This window comes from Cucurbita pepo, chromosome LG02, assembly GCF_002806865.2.
Source record: "Cucurbita pepo subsp. pepo cultivar mu-cu-16 chromosome LG02, ASM280686v2, whole genome shotgun sequence".
NCBI classification, from domain to species: Eukaryota; Viridiplantae; Streptophyta; class Magnoliopsida; order Cucurbitales; family Cucurbitaceae; genus Cucurbita; species Cucurbita pepo.
Window position 1 is genome coordinate 3,403,524 of NC_036639.1, and position 18,504 is coordinate 3,422,027.

Here is an 18,504-nt window from a genome sequence, read left to right on the forward strand (position 1 = left end):
TTTACCCCTAAAGAACAAAACAACTCAAGAAAACCTACACCCCCATTTACATAGATATCAAAAAGAGGTTGAAGAAACGACTCACACGTCGATCGTTCAAATTTAATTCCTATACTAATGAATTATAATTAATATGAACGTCAAAATTAAAAAACAGGTCTCGAAAAACAACTAAGGAAATGACAATTTTACCCCTAAAAGAAACCCCCATACAAAGAATTGAAGCTTATTGATTAGATTGAGTGTGATTTGAGATTTCTCCCTTTCAAAAACCCAGTTTTCACAGTGCTTCCTCTTCCCATTTTGGGTTAACAAAAACCCTTTTCATTCTTTGATTTGATGCTTTAGATTTTAAACCCTAAACCCTAAATCCTTCTCCTCCTCTCTATGCTTGACACGTGTCCTTTTAGGTCATCCTTTTACTTCCTTTTCCTTTTCTTCCCAAATACTACCTAATAACCCTAGTTTTTATCCCTTCTACCTTTCTAATTTCTTATAAATTTTTATAATTAATTACTCATGTTTAAGTGATTCCGTTACGTTAAATTAATAAAAATATCTATAAATTTTGTATTTGGTCTCAAAAATACGTCGTAACTTTCAAATATTTCTGTAATATCCTTAAACTTTAATGAAAAATGTTGGTTGACGTACTCTTGAACGTTCAAAAGAGCTTAACAAGTAACTTTATCGTTGGTTTTGGATGAAAAACGTTCGTACTTTATTTCAAAGGTGTTTAAAAAATATTTTTACGTTTGGTTTTGGATGAAACGTTAGTACATCAGACAACACAAACGTATCATTGTTCTAACATATCGTTAAACTAAAAAGATTAACGTTTGTCAACTCGAGCATAGTTCAATAGATAAAACACATATTAACTTCTTCGAGACCGAGAGTTTGTAATGTTGCATTTATCATAACAAAAAAAGTTAAAACTTCAAATCTATGCTCGCTCCAACATATCACTAAACTAAAAAGAAACATTTTTCAACTCGGGTATAGTTCAATAGATAAATAACTTATGAAGCTAAAAAGAAACATTTATCAACTCAAGCATAGTTCAATAGATAAAGCATTTATTAAGCTACTCGAGCATAGTACAATAGATAAAGCACTTAATAAGGTAAAAAGAAACATTTGTCAACTCGAGCATAGTTCAATAGATAAAACACTTATCAAACTAAAAAGAAACATTTGTCAACTCGAGCATAGTTCAATAGACAAAACACTTATCAAACTAAGAAACATTTGTCAACTCGAGCATAGTTCAATAGACAAAACACTTATCAAACTAAAAAGAAACATTTGTCAACTTGAGCATAGTTCAATAGACAAAACACTTATTTAGCTAAAAAGAGACATTCGTCAACTCGAGCATAGTTCAATAGACAAAACATTTATCAAACTACAAAGAAACGTTTATCAACTCAAGCATAGTTCAATAGATAAAACACCCATTAACTTCTCCAAAACCGAGAGCTCATCCTCTCAATCTCACATTCATCGAAGAAAAAAAAAAGTCAAAAGTTCAAATCAACATCTGGACGTACACCGTTCTAAAGTCAAATAACAATTGGTTTGGTTATTGATTGGAAGTAATAAAGGTGAGAGAAATGCATGAACCCAATGGTTAACAAGAAGACCAAACATGACCCACAAAACAACAAAGAGTCAAATAAACAATAAAAACCACATAATTTTACAGTTGAGTTGAGCTTATCACAACCCATAAACAAGCCCTCCATTTCTATGTGGCTTAGAAAGTTGATAAGCTTCCAAACCCAATATAGAAACCTCTTCTATTCCTTCTCTCCTTTTAAACCCTCTTCAATGGCTGCCTTTCCCCATTGCCTTCATCAAAATTCCTTGGCTCAAAAACAGAAAAACACAAACAAATGGGGAGAGGGAAGATCGAGATCAAGCGGATTGAAAACTCAAGCAACCGACAAGTCACTTATTCAAAGAGACGAAATGGGATAATCAAGAAGGCTAAAGAAATCACTGTTCTTTGTGATGCTCATGTTTCTCTTGTTGTTTNTATTCAACTTTAGTTCCTATACTAATGAATTATAATTAATTTGAACATTCAAAATTAATAAACGGGTTTCAAAGAACAAGTAACGAAATGACAATTTTACCCCTAAAGAACAAAACAACTCAAGAAAACCTACACCCCCATTTACATAGATATCAAAAAGAGGTTGAAGAAACGACTCACACGTCGATCGTTCAAATTTAATTCCTATACTAATGAATTATAATTAATATGAACGTCAAAATTAAAAAACAGGTCTCGAAAAACAACTAAGGAAATGACAATTTTACCCCTAAAAGAAACCCCCATACAAAGAATTGAAGCTTATTGATTAGATTGAGTGTGATTTGAGATTTCTCCCTTTCAAAAACCCAGTTTTCACAGTGCTTCCTCTTCCCATTTTGGGTTAACAAAAACCCTTTTCATTCTTTGATTTGATGCTTTAGATTTTAAACCCTAAACCCTAAATCCTTCTCCTCCTCTCTATGCTTGACACGTGTCCTTTTAGGTCATCCTTTTACTTCCTTTTCCTTTTCTTCCCAAATACTACCTAATAACCCTAGTTTTTATCNTTTTGCTAGCTCTGGCAAAATGCATGAGTATTGCAGCCCTTCTATGCAGTAAGAGATTCAAAAGATTTCAAATTTTTTAAAAAAATTGAGCTTTTTTTGAGGTTTTTTTTTTTANTTTTTTTTTTTTTTTTTTTTTTTTTTTTTTTTTTTTTTTTTTGAAGGTTGGTTGATATCTTGGATAAGTATCATAAGCAATCTGGGAAGAGGCTGTGGGATGCTAAGCATGAGGTATTTTGGGTCAAGATCTAAGCTTTTTGATATGGGGAGTGATACCCTTGTTTGGATCTTGGGTTTGATTTTGATATCTGTTTTGAAATGGGTTTTGGTTTTGATATGGGAAGTGATACTCTAGTTTGGATCTTGGTATTTTGATTTTGATATCTATTTTGAAATGGGTTTTGGTTTTGATTTGGGAAGTGATACCCTAGTTTCGATCTTGGTTTTTGATTTTGATATCGATTTTGAAATGGGTTTTGGTTTTGATATGGGAAGTGATACCTAGTTTCGATCTTGGCTTTGATTTTGATATCTATTTTTGTAATGGTTCAAACCCACTGTTAACAGCTTTTTCTTTCGGGCTTTCTCACAAGGCTTCAAAACGCGTATGGGGAAGGTTTTTACACTATAAGGGTGTTTCGTTCTCCTCTCCAACCAAGTGGGATATCACAATTTTGAAATGGGTTTTGCTTTTGATACGGGAAGTGATACCCTAGTTTGGATCTTGGTTTTTGATTTTGATATCTATTTTGAAATGGGTTTTGCTTTTGATACCCTAGTTTGGATCTTAGCTTTGATTTTGATATCTATTTTTGCAATGGCTCATACCCACTACTAGCTAGAAGATATTGTTCTCTTTTACCTTTCCCTTTCGAGCTTCCCTCAAAGCTTTAAAACGCGTTTGCTAGAGTTAGATTTTCACACCCTTATAAGAAGTGTTTCGTTCCACAATTTTAAAATGGGTTTTACTTTTGATATGGAAAGTGATACCTAGTTTGGATGTTTGGCTTTGGTTTTGATATCTATTTTGAAATGGGTTTTGGTTTTGATATGGGAAATGGTACCCTTGGTTTTTGATTTTGATATCTATTTTGAAATGGGTTTTGTTTGTTTGAGGATTTAGCATGAAAAAGGAAAGATAAAACTAAGAGTAAAGTGAGATCGAAGAACAGATCTAGTACTGAATTATGTATTGATTTGATGAAACTTATTTTTCTTCACCTCATTTGTTTTTCAACTGAAATCATAAGAGAGGGAAGAGGGAAGAGGGAAAGGAAAGTTACTTACTAGTTTTATACTTCTAGATCTGCTGCCCAGCAGAGAATATATTTGTGAAAAAGAAGTATAAAACCCTATTTTTGTTCAAATATTTCGTTATCGATCCAATCTTTTAGACGTTCTTAACGTTCTTCGAAGATATTTTGCTTTAATATTCGTATTAATTTATCATTAGAATTTTTTTTTTGATATGATATCTATGTTAAGTTATGATTCGGTTGACGTTTTACCATAATACCCATGTTAAATTATCGAAAACATTTTGCTTTGATATCCATGTTAAATTATCGTTTTAAGGACTTTTTGTGATAATACCCATGTTAAATTATTGTTTTAAGGATATTTTGCTATGATATGTGTATTAAATCATTGTTTTAAGGATGTTTTGCTAAATACCTGTGTTAGATTATTGTTTTAATGATGTTTTTGCTATAGTACCATTGTTAAATTATTGTTTTAAGGATGTTTTGCTATAATACCCATGTTAAATTATTGTTTTAAAGATGTTTTACTATGATACTTATGTTAAATTATTGTTTTAAGGATGTTCTGCTATGATACCCGTGTTAAATTATTGTTTTAAGGATGTTTTGTTATAATATCCATGTTAAGATATCGTTTTAAGGTTGTTTTGTTATAATACCCGTGTTAAATTATTGTTTTAAGGATGTTTTGCTATAATACTCCTGTTAAATTATTATTTTAAGGATGTTTTACTCTAATATCCATTTTAAGTTATTGTCTTAAGGACATGTTGCTATAATACCAAGGATGTTTTTGCTGTAATACCCTATTAAATTATTGTTTTAAGGTTATTTTGCTATAACTATTGTTTGAAAGATGTTTTTGCTATAATACACATGTTAAATTAATGTTTTAAGGATGTTTTGCTATAATATTCATTTTAAGTTATGACATTTTGCTATAATACCCCTGTTAAATTATTGTATTTAGGATGTTTTGCTATAATAAACGTGTTAAATTATTGTTTTAAGGATGTTTTGCTATAATACCCCTGTTAAATTATTATTTTAAGGATGTTTTGCTATAATATCCATTTTAAGTTATCGTTTTAAGGATGTTTCACTACAATACCCATATTAAATTATCAGTCCGAAGATTGCTCCAATGCCCATATTCGATTATCGTTTTGATGATAACTTGCTAGTATACTCGTGTTAAATCATCATTTGGAAGATATTTTGCTTTATTATATTTATTAAATTATCATTTCAAAGACATTTTGTTCTAATACTTGGTATTAAATTATCACTTGTAAGACATTTTTGCTATAATACCCCTATTAAATTATTAGAAATTTTGCTATAATACCCCTGTTAAATTACCATTTTACTATAACACCCACATTCGGAAGATATTTTACTCTAACGCCCGTGTTAAAAAATATGTTAAATTATCGAGGCATTTTACTTTAATACCCTTGTAATATAGTTTTATTATTATTATATTTTTTTTTTGGTATTTGAAACAATTACAGAATCTGAGCAACGAATTGGACAGAGTCAAGAAGGAAAACGACAACATGCAGATTGAGCTGAGGTTAAATTCTCAATTTTTATTATTTATTATTTATTTTAAAATTCTCTGTATATTTATTAAATAAATAAATAAAATAATAATATTGATGGGATTGAAGAACAGGCATCTGAGAGGGGAAGATATAACGTCTCTCAATTACAAGGAGCTAATGGCTCTTGAAGAAGCTCTTGAAAATGGCCTCATTGGTGTTCGTGAAAAGCAGGTTTTTATTTTTATTTTTATTTTTATTTTTATTTTTAAATATTGTAAATTTATAAATATTTAAGTTTTAAATTTTATTTTAATTATAAAAATAATTTTAATTATGCAGTCGGAGTTCATGAAAATGATGAGGACAAATGTAAGTATATTTTTTCTCCTAATTATTTTTATTTAATAAACTATTCATGTTATTAATTTATTATTTAATAAATAATTTTGAAAATATTAAAATTTTATTTTATATATATATATATATATATAACCGAACATATTATATATATATATTTTAAAATATGTAAGTTGAGCTATGCTTGTATTGGTTAATAAATAATAGAAATTAATAATTTTTTTTTTTTTCTTTTTGAATAAAAATAGGAAAGGATGATGGAAGAGGAGAATAAGCGGCTGAACAATGAGCTGGTAATTTAGTTCACAACCTTGGCTCTTTAAATACTATATTTATTTATTTTTTAATTAATTAAGTTTATAATAATTTATTTTGTTATCTAGTTATTATAAATATTTTCAAAATTTAAAAAAAAAATGAAATATTGTTAAGGATTCAAATATTTCTTTTTAAAAAAGTTCCGTTTTACAACGGTGGTTCGATGGAATTCCCACATCGGTTAATTTAGAGAATGATCATGAGTTTATAATCAACGAATACTCTCTCCATTCGTATGAGACCTTTTGGGGAAGCACAAAATAAAGACATGAGAGCTTATGTTCAAAGTAAACAGTATCATACCAGTGTAGAGAGTCGTGTTCATGGTGATTATAAATTTAAATTTTAATTATCTAAATGCTCGAATTTTTATTATTTATATTATATATATATATAATTGCAGTACCAAAAGGAGATGGAAGCCATGGGAGAATGTGTGAGAGAAATGGATAATGGATACAATCAGAGAATGAGGGATTTCAATTCTCAGATGCCTTTTGCCTTCAGAGTGCAGCCTATTCAGCCAAATCTACAAGAAAGGATATAATTACCATATAATATATATATGTTATCATTATCATATAACTTTTAAGCTAATGTTTTAAAACTATAGGTTATATTATGTTATCATATGATGAAAACTTTGGATATTGTTAAAGCATTTTATCTTAATTTTAATTGCTTGTATACGACATTCTAGAGGTAAAACGGTGAATAAATTATGATTCGTATACAACATTTTAGTTCGTCAATTTTAATTTTATGTTTAATATCTCTAAATTGTTTATTTTTTTATTTAATACATTATTGATTTTTTTATTTTTTTTTTGTAAAAAAATTATAGTTTTACCANCCAAAAAAAAAAAAAAAAAAACCCTAAATTTATAATAAACATATTATAAATTTATTAGATATAAAATTGAAAGTTTTTTCATATCTAAATTTATAAATTAACAAACATTCAAATTACCATTTTACCCTTGTGTCATTTACAAAATTTGATAATTATAATTTATAAATTAACTGAAAATTAATACATGCAAATTACCATTTTACCCACGTGTCATTTACAAAATATAAATAAAATTTGATAATTATAATATATAAATTAACTGAAAATTAATGCATGCAAATTACGATTTTACCCTCGTGTCATTTACAAAAATATAAATAAAATTTGATAATTATAATTTATAAATTAACTGAAAATTAATACATGCAAATTACGCTTTTACCCTCGTGTCATTTACAAAAATATAAATAAAATTTGATAATTATAATATATAAATTAACTGAAAATTAATGCAAGAAAATTACGATTTTACCCTCGTGTCATTTACAAAATATAAATAAAATTTGATAATTATAATTTATAAATTAACTGAAAATTAATACATGCAAATTACGCTTTTACCCTCGTGTCATTTACAAAAATATAAATAAAATTTGATAATTATAATATATAAATTAACTGAAAATTAATGCAAGAAAATTACGATTTTACCCTCGTGTCATTTACAAAATATAAATAAAATTTGATAATTATAATTTATAAATTAACTGACAATTAATACATGCAAATTACGATTTTACCCTCGTGTCATTTACAAAAATATAAATAAAATTTGACAATTATTTTGGGATCAATACCTCCTCAGCAAGGTTCTGATATGAAGAAAGCACCATGTTTTCATGAGTGTTTTGTGCTTTCTCCATCCCTTGAAATACTTTCCAATCACCTTCTTATAGCTTGGCCTCTGCTGCACCAACATCCAATATTCTGCAATGTTTGGTCTGCTGCTGCTGCTGCCTATGTACTCGTCCGCCACCTTCAACAGCTCGAGTCGAGCCAGCACCGGGATGAACACGGCATCAGCCATGGTGAACTCTTCCCCTGCCAAGAATGCAGTTTCGCCTAGCTTCGACTCGATTTCGTCGAGAAGTCTCACTAAATGATCTGTGCTTTGTTTGATAACAGTTTTGTTTTTCAGTTTGTCTTCTGTCTCATATGCTTCTCTGAGCTTATGATGGTATGCAGCTGCCATTTCAGGAGTTTCGGCCATCCGACTGATAACGACACGCCTTATAAATTTGGTCACGGTAAGTCGGTACTTCTCGGGGACGTGGGCGAGAGTGAAAAATTTTGGATTCCATTGTTGTATCTTATGCATCCATTCAACAACTTCTTGGCTACTCGGCGTTACGTCGTTGGTTCTCGAGGATACAACTGCAATTCTCTCTATATACCTGAATAGAGCCATCAGTACATTACGAACATTAGTTTTGAAAGATATATAGCCAGATTGGATCGTTAGCAGATATTGTCCGCTTTGGCCTAAGCCCACCGTCAGCAGATAGTGTCCGCTTTGGCCCATTACGTAATGTCATCAGCCTCACGATTTTAAAACGTGTCTGTTAGGGAAAGATTTCCACACCCTTATAAAGAATGTTGTTCCCCTCTCTAACCGACGTGGGATCTCGTCATCCACTCTCCTTGGGGGCCCAACATCCTCGTTGGCACACCGCCCAGTGTCTGGTTCTGATACTATTTGTAACAGCCCAAGCCCACTGCTAGCAGATATTATCAGCTTTGGCCCATTACGTATCACCGTCAGCCTCACGGTTGTAAAATGCGTTTGTTAGGGAGAGGTTTCCACACTCTTATAAAAAATGCTTTGTTCCCCTCTCCAACCGATATGAGATCTCACAATCCACCCTCCTTGGAGGCTCAACGTCCTCGCTCGCACACCGCCCGGTGTCTGGCTCTAATACCATTTGTAACAGTCAAAGCCTACCGCTAGCAGATATTGTCCGCTTTGGTCCGTTACGTATGACCGTCAGTGATTTTAAAACGCTTTGGTTAGGGAGAGGTTTTCACGCCCTCTCTTCAACTGAATGATGTGAGTTATTCCAGCCAATCTCATGAACATTAAAAGTGTAGGGAGAAAAGAGTAAGGAGCGAGCAAGACGTACTGAATTATCTCGATCGTGTCGAAAATGACGTGGGAACCATTTTGAAAGACGGGAAGTTTTACACTCGGGTTCATCTTGAAGAACGAGGAGTCCATGTTCTTGGCCGTGATAGGATTGACATGATACGACGTGTAGTCGATGCCTTGCTCTTCGAGGGCAAGTCTCACCTTCTGGCTGTTCAAAGAGTATGGATGATGATATAACTGCATTGCTTAGTTACTAACATCAAGAGAGTACTTGGAGTACTCGCTCTTGGTTTATGGCTCAAAAATTCGCGTGGGATCTACAGGAAAACGTCGACTCGAAAGCCTGCAATGACCGTAGTGGAAAGCAATCAACATCAAAGAAAACTCGAGTTTCCATAATAGAAAGATGATGAAAATCAAACGAGGAATTCATAGACTCATATGCCAAAGATGTTCCTATTCGTATGCACACTGATTGTAACATCCCAAGCCCACCACTAGTAGATACTGTCTCTGTTTTGGCGTCGTCAGCCTCACGGTTTTTAAAACGCGTTTACTAGGAAAAGGTGTCCACACCCTTATAAGGAATGCTTCGTTTCCCTCTTCAACCGATGTGGGATCTCACAATCCACCCCCCTTGGAGGCCCAACGTCCTCGCTAGTACACTGTCCGGTGTCTGACTCTTGTCCGTTTTGGCCCGTTACGTATCGTCGTTAGCCTCACAGTTTTTAAAACATGTCTACTAAAGAGAGGTTTCCACACCCTTAGAAGGAATGTTTCGTTTCCATCTCCAACTGACGTGGGATCTCACAATCCACCCCCTTAGGGACCCTGCATCCTCACTAACACACCACCCAATGTCTGGCTTTGATACCATTTGTAACAGCCCAAGTCCACCGCTAGAAGACATTGTCCGTTTTGACTCATTACATATTGCTGTTATCCTCACAGCTGTTAAAACACATCTACTAGGGAGAGGTTCCCACACCCTTATAAGGAATGCTTTGTTCCCATCTCCAACTGGGTTGGGATCTCACAATCCACCCCCTTAGGAACCCAACGTCCTCACTAGCACACCACCCGGTGTCTAGCTCTGATACCATCTATAAAAGCCCAAGCCCACCGTTAGTAGATATTGCCTACTTTGACCCATTACGTATCACCTCACACCTTAGCCTCACGGTTTCTACAACACATCTACTAGGGGAGAGGTTTCCACACCCTTATCAGCAATGCTTCGTATCCCTCTCAAACCAATGTGAGATCTCACACTATTACACTAAGAACCAAGAAAAAACGGAGCCCGATACTAGTTTCCGCTAAGCAATGTCTAAACAAAACGAGATACCGCCTGCAACATCACTTCTTAAGAACTTCAGATCAACACTTCACTCATTCAGATTCAATGCTACAATGTGAACAGAAACAACAATTTGATAGCCACAACCATCTTCTAAAACATGAAGTTCTTGTAATCAAACAATCCTATTGTACTTTGACAAAGAAAGCATCAAAACTCAAATAATCAAATCAAGAAACTCATATAAAGGATTCTACATAATCATGTAAAGAACACAAACAACCAAACAAGACTCAGATAAAATCTTCACAATCAGATTCCAAATACGATTCAATAAGAACCATAAAACAGGAAATTAAGGGCGAAATAAGAACATACGCTCACACCAGAGAGCCAGAAGCCATGCGATTCTTCGGAAACCTGAAGAACAAGAAGAAAACCAAAAGGAAAATCGATAAAGAAACATATCTCTTTTCAGATTCGTGGGGAGCACGTGAAGAAGAAGAAGAAACAAAGAACACAAAAGCTTATCTACACTTTAATGGAGGATTTAACGAAGAATACAGAGCTTAAAACCCACACATTAAAGGCTGAAAAAGAAGAAAGGAAAAGGGCAAAAGAAAAACGGACAAATAGTTACCATGAAAGGCTTGCAAATTCGCGATTGGGTCGCTTTTCTGGAGATTGACAAAGCACGGAAAAAGAGTTGAAGGAGTCGAAGGTCTCTTTGTGAAGCACGAAAGTTGGGAAGAAAATTTGGGAAATGCCGTTATGTTGCCGATATGAATACGGAGTGGATTACTCATTTGTTCATATCATTACTAAGCTGAGTGAGCGACAGCTTATTAATTGGTATAAAAGTTTCCAATTATAACCCTGTAAGTTTCGAGAGTCAAATTTTTTTATGTCCGATAGATTTGGGAGTTGTCAGGACTTGAATTAAATTATAACTCTATAAGTAAGTTTGGAGTTGTCTGGACTTAAATTATAACTCTATAAGTAAGTTTTCAGAGTCAAATTTTTAATTTTACATAGATTTGGGGAGTTGTCTCGACTTAAATTAAATTATAACGGAGTTGTCTGGACAAATTATAACCCTATAAGTAAGTTTCCAGAGTCAAATTTTTAATTTTACCTCTGATAGATTTGAGAGTTAAAAAATGAGTGATGATGATGCCAATATTAATTCTAGAGATGTAAATTTTAACCCGAGTGAAAAGATTAATAACCCTAGATTAAAATGGTAAATCAATTTAATCATATTCGCTTTAGCCGGATTAGTAATTTAGTAATGAAGGTAAGTTCACCCTTTGAGTGGTTACTTTAGGGTACATAATGACTGTAATAAAGAATTGAATGCTAAAAAAAAAAAACTAAATAAAGAATTTTTACTCGAAAATAAGGATTAGAATGATTAGGCTCGTCAAGTAAGATCAATAAGGATCATAACGAGCATAATCGAGTAAGGTCAATAAAGATCCTAACAAATCACTCTAAACTTTAGCAGCAACAGAAAATAAGGATCACACCGATTAGGTTCGTCAAGTCGAGTCTAAGGATCATAATGAGCAAAATCATCAAGGTCAATAAAGATCATAACAAGCTAATAAGGTCGATACGGATCATAACGAGCAGGCTCATCAAGTAAGATCAATAAGGATCATAACGAGCAAGCTCATCAAGTAAGATCAATAAGGATCATAACGAGCGGCTTATCAAGTAAGGTCAATAAGGATCGTAACGAGCCTCTCGTACAGATTTTAGGCAATAATCTAAAACAGGGTGGAGGAGAAGAACTATGAAGAGCAATTATATTGGCAGCCTGATCAAGTAATAGATCTAGACCGCATTCTGTACATCATACAGCCGTTTAATCTATAGCTTTGATTCAGAAAAATAATAATAAACAGCAAACTATTCATTGGATGATACCTCAAATCAAAACAGAATGTCCTAAACACAACTCTATAGTTTTATATTCCCAAAATTGTTCTTATCTGGTCTGGAGGATGCCTTGCAAGTGACTTGGGGTCTGGGTAACCATTGTTGGGATCCATGATTGCCTCGTATATAAGCTCGTAACCTTCAGCCAGCGATCGAGCCACTTGAATACAGGCTTCCGATCGCAATTTGGGAACCTGCAAAAGCTCAAACTCTGGAAGGGAACTCTCACTTCCCAAAACAAGCCCGAAAAACGCCTTCAAGTTCTCTGAGAGTGAAGCAGGTGATGTGTGCTGATTATCCGCCAATGGCAGTCCATCTGAACTTTTATGGAAATATGCCATTTTCTCAGATAAGCCGCATCTCCGTAAGATTGCATCAACCTCTTTTTCAACAAGCACGCTTAAGTGATTATTTATCATTACTCCAAGTTTCTTGACATATTCAGCTGCAACCTCATGGCCAGATATTGGTTGTTGGATGGCAGACAGACAGTTGATCAAGAAGATCTTAGAAGGCGTTTCAGTGTCCTGCACTCAGGTGATAGAAAACCAATATTTCTTCAGATCAAAAAATGTATAATTATCCGCATCATTGTACTGAAACACTCGATGAACTTCAGATAAAGAAGGCATACTGAAGAGGTCGTGCGAACCTGAGATGCTGGAGCAGGACTGCTTTGGGACAATAGTGCATCTACTGATGATTTGCTATTCTGGCTAGAATCAGCATTCATCCTACCTCTTCTTGATATATGGCCAGCTCCCTTGGATTTGTGAGCCTCTGCTGCTTGCTCACACATCTGCAGTAATTGGAGCAAAATCAAACATAATAATGGCACACCGAGCCTGTTTTGTCTATTTATAATAAGACGGGAGCGGGAGTTTTTGCTTTAGGATGTCAAGATGTTGAAATATAACTGAAAAAGTAGGTCGCTGAATTAAACAGCTATTGTGGTAGCAATATCATGTAGAGAGCATCAATCCATTGAAATAAATGAAAAGTTTAATTGTAAGATCCCACGTCGGTTGTAGAGGAGAACAAAACATTTTTTATAAGAGTGTGGAAACCTCTCCCTAGCATACGCGTTTTAAAACACTGAGGGGAAGACTAAAAAGGAAAACCCAAAGAAGACAATATCTGCTAGTGGTGAACTTGGGTCGTTGCAAATGGTATCAGAGCCGGCACCGGGCGATGTGCCAGCGAGGAGGTTGAGACTCGAAGGGGGTGGACACGAGGCGGTGTGCCAGCAAGGACACTGAGCTCCGAAGGGGGTGGATTGGGGTCCCACATCGATTGAAGAAGGGAACGAGTACCAGCGAGGACGCTGGGCCCCAAAGGGGGGTGGATTGTGAGATCCCACATCGGTTGGAGAGGAGAACGAAACATTCTTTATAAGGGTGTGGAAACCTCTCCCTAGCAGACGCATTTTAAAAACTTTGAGGGGAAGCCCGAATGGGAAAACCCAAATAAGACAATATCTGCTAGCGTACATTTTCCTACGACAGGCTATCCTTGTCACACTTCTCAAGGAGCAGAAAACATAACTGGCCAGTTTGATCATGTTTTTCTAACTGCTATAAGCAATTATTTGAAGAACGGGGAATACGTCCCACAACAAAATGGATGATAGATTTTCAGGCAAACAAGCACTAAGGCTTGTCTAATGGAAAGAGGAATCATTATTATTTTCCTCTGCATCGTTTTATAGGTAGAAGGCATCTACCTAAAACATGAAACTAAGTAAACACAGATTTGATATTACACACATATGTAGATAGTCAGAAGCAAAGCCAAAAAATATAACAAGTCCTGATACAAACAAACCTGAATTATGGGATCAAGTAAAGCAGATAAGACTGGATCAAAAGCAGCCTTTTTCCCTGAAGCTGGAACCATCATGCTATTATAAGTATCGATTATTTCAAGCAGCACAGAAACTCCTTCTCTAACTGCTGGTGGCGGAGAGAGATCAACAGCAACAAAGGAAGGAAATCGCAAAAGCTTCTCTCCTCTACTCTTAAGGATATCAAAGAAAGTCTTCTGAGCAGCATCATTTAGCATCCACAGGGTATTGCATAGAGCCGTATCTCTCCCAAGCAAATCTGAAATCTAATACTTAACAGACAGTTATAACAAAGAAAACACAAGCCGAAGGACTCTCGGGATTCAAATTAATATACGTCGACTCACCGTATAGCTGTAAAATTCCAGAGTGTTGCTCAGTTTATATGAAATGATCAGAGATGGTTGAGACTGCAGCACTTGCTCAACTCTCGCTTTAAACGGCCGGCAAACTCCTTCAAAAATTCTATCCAAAACAAAGGTTAGGTCATTTTCTTGTTTTCCAGATTCATGCTCCAAGTCCGGGGAGAATTTGTCGGCAGTTGGTCCAACATCAATTACTGCATCTGGGTCTAGTAGTATATATACAAGCTCACGTTCAGATGCCAACGCCTACATAAAAAAAATCAGGCTGGTAAAAAATCAAAGTAGAATTCCTCGTCTTTGGCAGTATGCCACTCCAATATTGCAAGGATCCCAAGGGCTACAATTAGTAGAGCTAGAGAATATACCAAACCAACTAAAAGGACTGTTTCATACCTGATGTAGCCACCCTAACATATCCCCGACATAACGTAAAGGATCGTGGGCATGTACTTCAATAGGTCGAGGCAACCCACCTGGCCCTCCACGTGTGAGAGCACTGATAAACCTTCTAAACAATGCATTATGCCTCATATTTGCAACCTACAAGATTTGTTAATAATTTTAATGAAAAAAAAAAAAAAGAAGGTAAGAGCACCAAAAATCAATCCACGATTATGTCACCTCCTCGGCACAGTATTTGAAGAGGACGGGCCTTTCCCTGAGACAGCGAACAGCTGTTTTCAACAGTTCACCGACTTCAGGATTATCAGTTTCTCCTAGACTCCTGCACTCTGTCTGAACCCACCTGGAATAGTGAACACATACAACAATGTAATACTCGTTCGACCGGACAATAAATTATTCAGCAGGTTTTCAAAAGTTGTAGTTTAAGAATATATGTAAAAAGAATAATCAATTCAAAGCCGCTCACCTGCAGAGCCGCTCATATGCTGCTTCTTGGTATACTGCCATCATATCCATCAGCTCCAAACCTGCACGCTGCATTGAAATCCCTGACTATCAGCATAATAGAGAATATGTTTACATCAAAAGCATCCAATAACGCATGTAACTGTAACGAAAACATCTTTTTTTTAATAAAATAATCATAATGAAGATTTGTCTTTTGAAGTTAGTTTGAAAAGATGAATAATTTATAATTATTGAGAACCCAAACGTTAAAACCCTGAACCATAAAGTTAAGGTTAATTTACATCTCATATACATGCATATTTTCAATCACACATCTAACCACTTCATACTTCTCATATTAAGTCCTTCAAACAAAAGGTCAGAATCATGCATCATGTGGCAACAAAATTTCCCACAATAATTATGTACTGAAATAAGGGGTACTTCATCGCTTAGCTTAGCTTGGCTCTAAATGTAAAATGAAATATGCCAGTTACTCTTAATGACGGTGAAATCTCCCAAAATTTATTCAAATTCAATTCTATCCAGAAGTACGGCTATCAAATATGTTTGCAGCGGAGCAGAATAATTTGCATTAAATCACATACATCATCAATTTGTCTCTCACGACCGTGTTAGTCAGTGGAAAAAAGAGATTACCTGATGATGTGTTCTTAGCAGTGTTTTGCAATTAGCATGGATTTCTTGAACATGGGAAAGAGCCTTGAAGAATTTCTCATTCAGATCTTCATGCCTCAGAGCATTTATCTGTCAATATGTCAGGGAGTAAAAGAAAAGTGTTTATTATATCATTCAAGCCTAAAAAATTTTCCATCCACGAAGGCAGAATGAAGCGTATAAAATTAAACTTTAACCTCTTCATTAGATATCTGATAACCACGAACAAAGCATGAAACAATCTCTTGCCTCTGTGTAGTGATTTCAAGTTCCTGTTTTAGCCGCTCTGTGGTACTAATAATGTCCCCGATGCTAGCACTGGAACTATTTAAAGCCTTTGCAATTCTGTAATTAATTCAGTATAAAAATGCATCATGGTCTGATCTAATTCCATTCTCTAAATTCAAGAAAGTACTGACAATGTGAATTCATTTTGCTTGATCGAGATAATAAGAAACTGATGGGAGAAATGATCACATTTTTCTTCCTTTTCTGAAGAGATACCTAAACAAAGAATTCATGAAATATTTCAAAAGTGATACCAAAGGACACAAAGTGATTAGAAGACTATAACCACCATTAACTCTCCTGAAACTTCACAATACCAGACCCTATATTAATCCAACCGAAGTCTCGAATGAGTATTATTCTTCTTTCACATTACTTAAAACTATTTATCTGCTAAAATACACAAGCCACAACACCGAGTCGTTCGAATAAAAGAACTCCAGCTTTCTTTCCAAAGAATTCAAACATTCAGAAGCATCAAGTAAAAATTAAAAAGGACAAAACACTAATATATTGAACATTGACCAGCTAAGAAAAAATGTTATTCCGAACCATTGGTTTAATAATTAGACAGAACCCTTGAAGTACGCATAATACCTGAGGGCTGAGAATTTTCCTCCACTAAAATTCCCGACATATTTCTAATTTGTATGCTACTACTCATCGTTTTATACACCTCGGCTATATACTCTATGGAAATGGCAATGCCAATTGAACAACACCAAGTTCCCATAGACATAGATTTGGTAAATAAGGTGCGTCCAAACCCGTATGGTTAAGCAACCCAGAAATGAAAGCATTCAGAAACCGGATCACATCGGGAATTCATTGAATATATAACTCCAAGTGCAGATTAAGCACGGATCTCACCGACTGAGAGAAAATTGACAGAGATCGCAACTAAAGGTACCGATAAACTAAAAGAGAACATAAGGCAATAAGGAACTAAATCCTAGCAATGAAGGCCCCACCTATCGCAGCAATCAGCAAGAGCATTGACCTCCTCCTCGACGCGATCCAACGCCTAATGAGCAGAGAAATCGAAATAACACATAAGCAAGCGAAACAAGCAACCGTCAACTGAATTGAACAAGAAAAGAAAAAAACCTAGAAATCAGAGGAAGAACCTGCTGGGCAGTATCGGAGGCGCGAAGAAAGTCGATATTGATGGAAAGAGAGCGCTTCTCGATGGTGGATCTGAGGTTGCGACGATTCTGAGGGGTGTTGTCGGTGTAGAAAGTGGAGAGGGTGTTGAGGGAACCGAGAACGTCCGGCGTATCGGTCCTTGATTCCAACACTTTCTTCAGCTTCCTCGACAGTCCCGGCGCGAGACCTGCCATTGTTGTCCCCATTTCTCCTCTCTCTCTCTCTCAGATCTCTCTATCCGACGATATTTGTTCTGTTATCAGTTCTTTCTCTCGGCTCCCGCCTTCTTTGTCTTGCACTGACTAACCCGACGACAGTTGAATCGTAAAACGACACCGTTTTACGATATTTTCCTGGTTATGTAAAACGACACCGTTAGTCATTTAAACTTTAAAAGTAGTTTTCATATTGTATTCAAAATATTAATAAAATCATTTTATATATATAATTATCAATAAATATAATTTATCGTCCAATGACGAATCAATTAACTTAGTTATGATCAAGTTCGTAATCGTCAGTCTTTTTAGTGATGTTCATATAACTTGAAAGCTCGACAAACCGAAATTACTAAATTAAAATCATAAAAGTTGGATTGGGTTATGTTTTTTTTTTATTCGGGTTGGGCTAGTGAAAAACTAAAAAATCGGGTCGTATTAATTTTTTGTTATTGGGTTGACCCGAGGAATAGGGCTACAGTTCAACCCAACCTACTCCTAAAATTATTAAGAAAATAAAAAATATATATTTATTTTTGATAATATTTAAATTTTATGAAAGTTTTAATAGTTTGATTTTTTGAAAAATAATAATAAAAAAATATCAATAATAAAAAATAATAATTTGTTATAAAATTAGTATAAATTAAATATTTTAAAATTATTGGCTGGTTATTTAAATTCGTTTACAATACAAATTATTGCTCATTGGTGAATTGAATAAGTAATTGCCCAATCAGCATTTCGGCCCAATTGGTATGATTGGGCCTTTGGTCTATGGGTTTTGTACTAAAAAAGTTTGATTTTTAGGCCCAAATAGGTTGTAAATGGGCCTCAGGC

General features: G+C 34.7%; 3 protein-coding genes across 3 annotated transcripts; 1 reads left to right on the forward strand and 2 right to left on the reverse strand.

Annotated features, from left to right (window-relative positions):
• The first annotated feature begins 1,855 nt into the window (after nt 1-1,855).
• Nucleotides 1,856-6,829, forward strand: LOC111787853 (floral homeotic protein PMADS 2-like). Its single transcript, XM_023667921.1, has 8 exons — nt 1,856-2,038; nt 2,611-2,658; nt 2,772-2,838; nt 5,384-5,445; nt 5,548-5,647; nt 5,756-5,785; nt 6,022-6,066; nt 6,495-6,829. Exons 1-8 carry the CDS (start codon nt 1,899-1,901, stop codon nt 6,636-6,638), a joined length of 636 nt encoding a protein of 211 aa, XP_023523689.1. The 5' UTR covers nt 1,856-1,898; the 3' UTR covers nt 6,639-6,829.
• A 796-nt stretch (nt 6,830-7,625) lies between these two features.
• On the reverse strand, nt 7,626-11,129 carry LOC111788935 (glutathione S-transferase TCHQD-like). The gene is made up of 4 exons (XM_023669520.1): nt 10,971-11,129; nt 10,709-10,750; nt 9,065-9,373; nt 7,626-8,338 (listed from the first exon to the last, which is right to left on the reverse strand). Exons 3-4 carry the CDS (start codon nt 9,271-9,273, stop codon nt 7,735-7,737), a joined length of 813 nt encoding a protein of 270 aa, XP_023525288.1. The 5' UTR covers nt 9,274-9,373; nt 10,709-10,750; nt 10,971-11,129; the 3' UTR covers nt 7,626-7,734.
• A 984-nt stretch (nt 11,130-12,113) lies between these two features.
• Nucleotides 12,114-17,715, reverse strand: LOC111788858 (conserved oligomeric Golgi complex subunit 6). Its single transcript, XM_023669415.1, has 11 exons — nt 17,428-17,715; nt 17,272-17,324; nt 16,210-16,357; nt 15,995-16,102; nt 15,354-15,421; nt 15,104-15,227; nt 14,876-15,022; nt 14,465-14,728; nt 14,099-14,383; nt 12,927-13,073; nt 12,114-12,801 (listed from the first exon to the last, which is right to left on the reverse strand). Exons 1-11 carry the CDS (start codon nt 17,650-17,652, stop codon nt 12,304-12,306), a joined length of 2,067 nt encoding a protein of 688 aa, XP_023525183.1. The 5' UTR covers nt 17,653-17,715; the 3' UTR covers nt 12,114-12,303.
• Nucleotides 17,716-18,504: the final 789 nt, after the last annotated feature.